The sequence below is a fragment of the Oncorhynchus keta genome, chromosome 37 (genome assembly GCF_023373465.1).
Source record: "Oncorhynchus keta strain PuntledgeMale-10-30-2019 chromosome 37, Oket_V2, whole genome shotgun sequence".
NCBI lineage: Eukaryota > Metazoa > Chordata > Actinopteri > Salmoniformes > Salmonidae > Oncorhynchus > Oncorhynchus keta.
In genome coordinates this window covers 13,616,902-13,623,570 of record NC_068457.1, presented here as the reverse complement: position 1 = coordinate 13,623,570, position 6,669 = coordinate 13,616,902, and the positions used below count along the sequence as shown (strand labels likewise).

General features: G+C 39.5%; 1 protein-coding gene across 1 annotated transcript; it reads left to right on the top strand.

Moving 5' to 3' along the window:
- The first annotated feature begins 1,427 nt into the window (after nt 1–1,427).
- Nucleotides 1,428–5,739, top strand: LOC118369998 (homeobox protein engrailed-1-B-like). The gene is made up of 2 exons (XM_052499232.1): nt 1,428–2,245; nt 4,873–5,739. Exons 1-2 carry the CDS (start codon nt 1,744–1,746, stop codon nt 5,190–5,192), a joined length of 822 nt encoding a protein of 273 aa, XP_052355192.1. The 5' UTR covers nt 1,428–1,743; the 3' UTR covers nt 5,193–5,739.
- Nucleotides 5,740–6,669: the final 930 nt, after the last annotated feature.

Here is a 6,669-nt window from a genome sequence, read left to right as displayed (position 1 = left end):
CCGCCTGAAAAGGGACTGCGTCTCCACAATGGCTACTTGGCTAAATAGCATATTGATAGTGTCCCAATTATAATTTAATTAACTACCCACACTAACACTATAGCTTATGGGATAAAGATTTCAATACTAGCATGTTGAATGTGAATCAGTCCTATAGTTTCGAGCAGAATGTATTATTTCGTGACTAATTACTCTTATTTATGTGTCATTTAAAAAAAAATGTATCCCTAAGCATGGAAAAAAGTTGTCACACAACAAAGAAGCTCGAGCGTCTACCTTGTTGCAAAAAAAATGGAGGTTCTCAATTAACTAACATATAAGGCCTATGGTGTCTCCAATGTGTGTTTGTTTCGTTTTGTTTTGTTTGCTGCTATATCTATGTTTCAATCTGGGATTGTAATGTTGGATTTGTAGTGATGTTTAATGAGACTCTACCCTCACCCAACTGCACCTGTGGTGTAGCCTATAGAAAATAGTGACACAGATGTAGGCCTATAGCAATGCAAAGTGTATGCCCGTTTAAACTTAATAAAATGAGAGTGAACATAAACAATTTTCAATTTTACGATACAGGCCACCTTGGAATGGGTTCATGAATGATTAGCCTGATATGAGATATGCTGCATCTCTTTATCTCCATAAGGCCTAATACTTCTTATTATAGGTCTGATACAAAGGCTCAAACAAACCACCTCCATCACGTCCTACCACCTCCATCAACTAACGTAACGTGTTTCTTTATAGAAATCTAAATATAGCCTATACCTACAAGCACGTGACCGGCCAAAGTCAGGCTATGCACAGGTGAGGATGATTACAAGCGTTTATCAAGTGAGTTATCCAGTTGGAAAGCAGAAATGACGCGTGCGTAATTATACAACTATCATGGGGATTTTGTAGCCTCGATAAGATAGTCATTTAATATACGGGTTGTCAATTTGACACACCTATTATATTAGATACAAAACAGGAAAAACATCAACTGGAGTGGGAAAAATGGCATACTGCATGTCAATTGTATAGGCTACGGTTCTGCCAAATGTGGAGGAAGAGGACTTAAGAAAAGCATACACATATCTCCTTTCGGTGGTAGGAGAGTGGAAGGCAATCAAGTCGATAAACAAATTAACGGGAACCATTGGTGTCCTAAATGTATTGGTAGCCTATAACATTTCTGTACGAGCCCAATGTCCCTACCAGGTTTTCCTCTATCGGTGATGAGCATAGTAATTTGGTATGAAAGAAGAGCGCACCGCTGAGACCCCTTGTTTGGTGCCTAAAAGCCATCTATTATTTATTTGCTGAGATTCGTAAAATTCAATTGGACGTCGTCACTTCTGACAGCGCGGATCTACACAAGTGATTGGTCTATTGCACGTGTGTTGGCACTCACGTGCTTCCGGTTGGTGTGGGGGGGGGGGAAAGTGTGTGAGAGGGATAACGGGTTTTAGGAGAGTTTAGAAAGATCGCGCTGACATACATTAGAGAATGCTAGGGACGACGCTGCTGCGCGCGATGTGTAGTCAGTCGTGGTAGCGCAGGGCTATTGTGACACTTGGATCGCTTTCGTAGACAACATGTCGACAGTGTAGAACATTGTCACATTTATCAAAAGTATTTTATATAGACTTCCTTCATAATATAGTAAGATATATTTTTTTGTTTGCTATTATTCGGATACGGTATTGAGCAACAAGTGGAGTTTGGCGTGGAGAGTTTGCGCTCCAGCCAAAAGTACCAGTTATGGAAGAGCGAATTGATCAAAACAGCCGTGATTCGACTGAGGGAGAGAGCGTGTCCCTCTCCCCGAATCTACCATCTCCTCCCATTTTGCCCCACCAGGCAGCACAGCAAGTACATAGAACCACAAACTTTTTTATTGACAATATTCTGCGGCCAGACTTCGGCTGCAAGAAGGAGCTTGGGAGTCGGGAGCGGGCGCAGACCTCCGGCAGAGAAAACGTCAACCCTTTGGTCATCAGGCCATCTCACGCGAGCAGCCTTTGCCAGGATTCCAACTGCAGTAGTGACAGTACTTCTTCTTCGTCGTCCTCGCCGTCCTCGAAACAGAGCTCGACAAAACAAGGTGAAGGGAATGGAACTACCACAACGAGATATGGAGACACCGCGTCAATAGTGGTTGTGAATGCCAGTAATGGAGGATCTCCACCCGCTAAAGAATCTACGCCGATGTTATGGCCTGCGTGGGTTTACTGCACGAGATATTCGGATCGACCATCATCTGGTATGGCGCTAGTTTTCGAATCATTTTACCCCTGCAGATGTGAAATGTGAAAGTCCGTTATTTTGGTTGTGTTGGGAGTAGGCCTAGTTTATAGGTCAATGTGAACATCGTAAACTCTCTCTCTCTCTCTGTCTCTCTCTCTCTCTGCCTCTCTCTCTCTCTGTGCCCCCCCCCCCTCTCTCTTTCTCTCTCGCTTTGCTCCGTTGTACAATTAATTCAATTCGTCAATTCGCACGATAGACAAAAATAATATAAAAAGCTAATCATAACAACAGCCAAAACAACAAATGATGATAGGCCTGGATTATCATAGTAGGCTAGACTAGACATATTCCTATAGTACTTGCCATAATCTATCTAACAATAACACACACACACACAATTGCCACTTTGTTTAGGTGAGAGCATTTCAAACCAAACGATTAATAAGACCTGGCAGAACATGTTAGGAAGACCAACTGGGCTGCAACTTGATTCTCCTCCCTCATTTGAATTATTCTCCTCAAAACAAAGCAATGCCAAAAACCGGTCCTCGTTGTTATCACATTGTTTATATAAAACTCATTGAAAAGTGTTGCAAGGACAAGACAAACTTGAAAGGAGTGGTCACCGAAACGTCCACTTTACCCGTGGTCGTTTTGTTTTACTATCTTGTTTTACTTCACACCACATGCCTATTCTGACGTTTAACTGTTAGGCAAGCCTTCGCTGTAGGCCGTCGCCAAAATTGCAAAATATGCACGAAAAAAAGAGAGAAAAAAAAGATAGATTAAACAAATAGTTTAGTCTATATTATCTACATAAGTCAACCATTACGTCCTTCAATTAGACTACAATAGCTGACTTTCTTTTCACCCGACGAAACATATTGACGGGCCTATGGTGTAAATCAAGGGGTTTGTAAAGACTGCCTTGTCAATATGTTTGGCATGGGATTCAGAATTCAGAAAATATTTATCGATTGACTAAAGTGATTTATTGACTGATTAAGCTATAAGATTTAGGCCTAGGCTATATGACTCTGGGGGACTAGGCTTGATTGGTTTCGATATCTTTCGGGAATGATATCTGGTCTGGTCTGTAGCCTTACGAAAATGGATTTAACCAACCAATTGTTTTAGCTAATCAAATAGCCTATGTTATATTTTAGGCAAGTAGGCCCTGGCCTAGCCTGTGTATGTTATTGCTATTGTAGGCCTACTACTGTTATTGTATTCAGAAATTAGCCTGTATCTGCAGGTAAACGTGACCCCTGTCGTTACATGTTAAGCTATTTTGGCCCATGTGGTTCCAAATTACGAAATGAATATCACATAGGGCTACAGTCCATAACGCGCATGAAAATGTCCAATAAAAATATCCCGCCAATTAAAAAGTACTAGGCTACATAGCCTAGGTTTATGCACAATATATTGTGTTTATGATAGCAGTAGAAGCATATAGTTGAGTTTCACACAATACAGTATCGAACCGTATGCTACAATGCACTGACTGAATTGGGATCCGCAGCTTGATTTTGCAATATACGACCTAGTTGTGTTTTTTACCCTATAGAGATAGTTTCCCCCCCCTGAAATGACAGCCTACATTTTGTTGTGTCGTCTGCGTTTTTGGAGAAGTCAATCGAATGGATGAATAGTAGGCCTATATTAGCTATGCGCTCGGCCTATACAGCGGTTAGGTAACACGTTTGCAGAAAGTGTGTCGTAAAAAGATAAACAATGAGGCTATATCCATGTATCTTCTTTATCGCAATATTAGCACTGTGAATATGCTACATTATGAACCTCTCAGATGTAATTATGTGCACGCTACATGGCTGTGGATAGACTAGACAAGTATCTCAATGCCAACTTGCTAGACAGTAGCCTAACGTTCCAGTGCAATGGCGTTTTAGATAGACCTATTGCAATGTAGGTATAACCATAGCCTAGTGAAATAGTAAATAACCAAATATGTTTGCCTTAAGTTTGTTTACTTTTACATTTTATGGCACCGAGTTTTTATTACACACATTGGTGGAATGAGCGGAGGAATAGTGTCTGAGCTGAGCTATAAGGCTTACTTGTGCTAAGGACTGTGTGTTCTCGTGCTTGCACGGGTCTGTGGGGTAGGCCTACAGAAAAAAGGGCCTGCCAATCAAAAATAGTCTGTTAGAAAGTAAAGGCATGTAGGTTGATATTATATTGTTATTATTGATATTACCCAATCTGTCTAAACTATGAAATTCGTAGACCACATATAGCCTAGGCCTAAACATATGCGCAAAGTAGACACGCGATCGAGGATAACGGTCATTCACACCACTAGGCCTACGTTTTTATTGTTTTGACGTTGCTTATATGTTTTTGGTTCTGTATTATGTAATTGGAAGATATGTGTTACTGCATTTCTTATATTATGAATATTCAAATGAATGAATTATGTAAATACAACTGTTCATCATTTAGCCTTGCACCTTGCGCCTGATGCAAAATGGTCGCAATGACTGCAAACACACATTTAGCAATGAACAATATTTATCACATGGAAATGCTCCATTGTTTTAGTCATGTGTAAATTAATGTTTGTTGGGCCTAGGACTAACTGATATTTACGTGTTCGTTTCACTGTTGTTTCTACATCAGGCCCAAGGACACGGAAATTGAAAAAGAAGAAAAATGAGAAAGAAGACAAGCGACCCAGAACCGCGTTTACGGCTGAACAGCTGCAGAGACTTAAGTCCGAGTTTCAGGCAAATCGCTACATAACAGAACAACGGAGACAGTCACTGGCCACAGAACTGAATCTCAATGAATCCCAAATAAAAATTTGGTTTCAGAATAAGAGGGCAAAAATCAAAAAGGGGAATGGCTACAAGAACGGCCTGGCTCTCCAACTCATGGCCCAAGGACTGTACAACCATTCCACAACCACGGTCCAAGAGGAGAAGGATGATAGCGAGTAAATTCCCCCCCTCGTGCAGGGCAAAATAGATGCTGAACTGAAGCAGAGTGCTTGAACTCTTTTGTGAACTGAAAAAGAAAGAGGTAAATACGATTTGACTGGGACAGATTCTATTTAAAACCGATTTCTGTTTATGATACAGTATATGGACATCATTATATAAAATACGAACATTATTAAAGTTTATATATAGCCAAAACAATATGACGTTGTATATATTTAATTTCAGGTAAGGTTATGTCTGTATCAATCCCTACTTGCTGGAGATTTAAAGTTTTCTTTTTCTTATGATGTTTTTGGCCATTGTTTTAGTATAAGTGTCTGACTCCTAGATTTTTTTGTGTGATTTCTGTCGCCCCTCTCCCCAATCTCTCACAATTCTGCAGATTGCGTTTCTGAACCGACGCGCCAAGCCAAAGATTTTAATATGTTCAGAGAATATGTAGTCTGAAATAAATAAAAAATGTAGAATGTTCTACAGTTTCATTCGTCATTGAAATTCTATACATAAAAGCGTAGTTTGTAAATCGTTGAAAACTAAGGCCCAGGACTAACACTGTCGTTTAAATAAAGTACTAAGTGACAATGACCTAATATGGGGTATTTTTGTTGAGCTTTCTGGAAAAATATAAAACTTCAGTGACATAATTATTTCCTGTAATGCAAAACAAACCTACCTTTTTAAATTTTGTTCTAAGACATTCTTCATCCTTTTAAGTGAGTTAATTCAGATAATGTTGACATGCATATATTTCCCACGAGCTATGCCATTTGCTATACAAACATTGCTTGTTAATAAATAGGCCAGAAGGTTCAGGCGTGTAGCCTAGCCTACCATAATGCCTACACACTCACGGACCTATAGGCAGGCCTATATCCGTCAAGGTCACAGTGCACGCATGGAATTTTTTTAAATTTTTTTAACTATTCGTTTATTGGGGGAAAACACAGTAATATTAGTATTACGATTAGTAGGCATATTATTATTGTTCTTTCTTCAATAATATTGTATTACTATGAGTACACGCATTATCTCGGCCCTTATCATTGGGATATACTGTATGTCTACATTTAGGCTAGTAGTATAGAACATGGTGATGAAGTTTCTAAATGGCAGTGGTGGAAAAAGTAGCTAAATGTAATACTTAAAAAAAAGATGCCTTAATACAAAATGCCTTTCTACAAAAGTAAATGTAATTGCTAAAATATACTTAAAATCATTTACAATTCCTTATACCAGACAAACCAGACGGCACACGTTTCCTTTAATTCACGGATGGCCAGGCCACACTCCAACACATTTACAAACGAAACATTTGTGTTTAGTGAGTCCTCCAGATCAGAGGCAGTAGGGATTACCAGGGATGCTCTCTTGATAAGTGAGTGAATTTGACCGTTTTCCTGTCCTGCTAAGCATTGAAAATGTACTTTTGGTTGTCAAAGAAAATGTATGGCGTAAAAAATACGTTATTTTCTTT

Coding starts and splice junctions, on each gene's coding strand:
- LOC118369998 (XM_052499232.1), top strand. CDS start 1,744: ATGGAAGAGCGAATTGATCAAAACAGCCGTGATTCGACTGAGGGAGAG. Junction 2,246..4,872: donor TTCGGATCGACCATCATCTG/GTATGGCGCTAG, acceptor TTTCTACATCAG/GCCCAAGGACACGGAAATTG.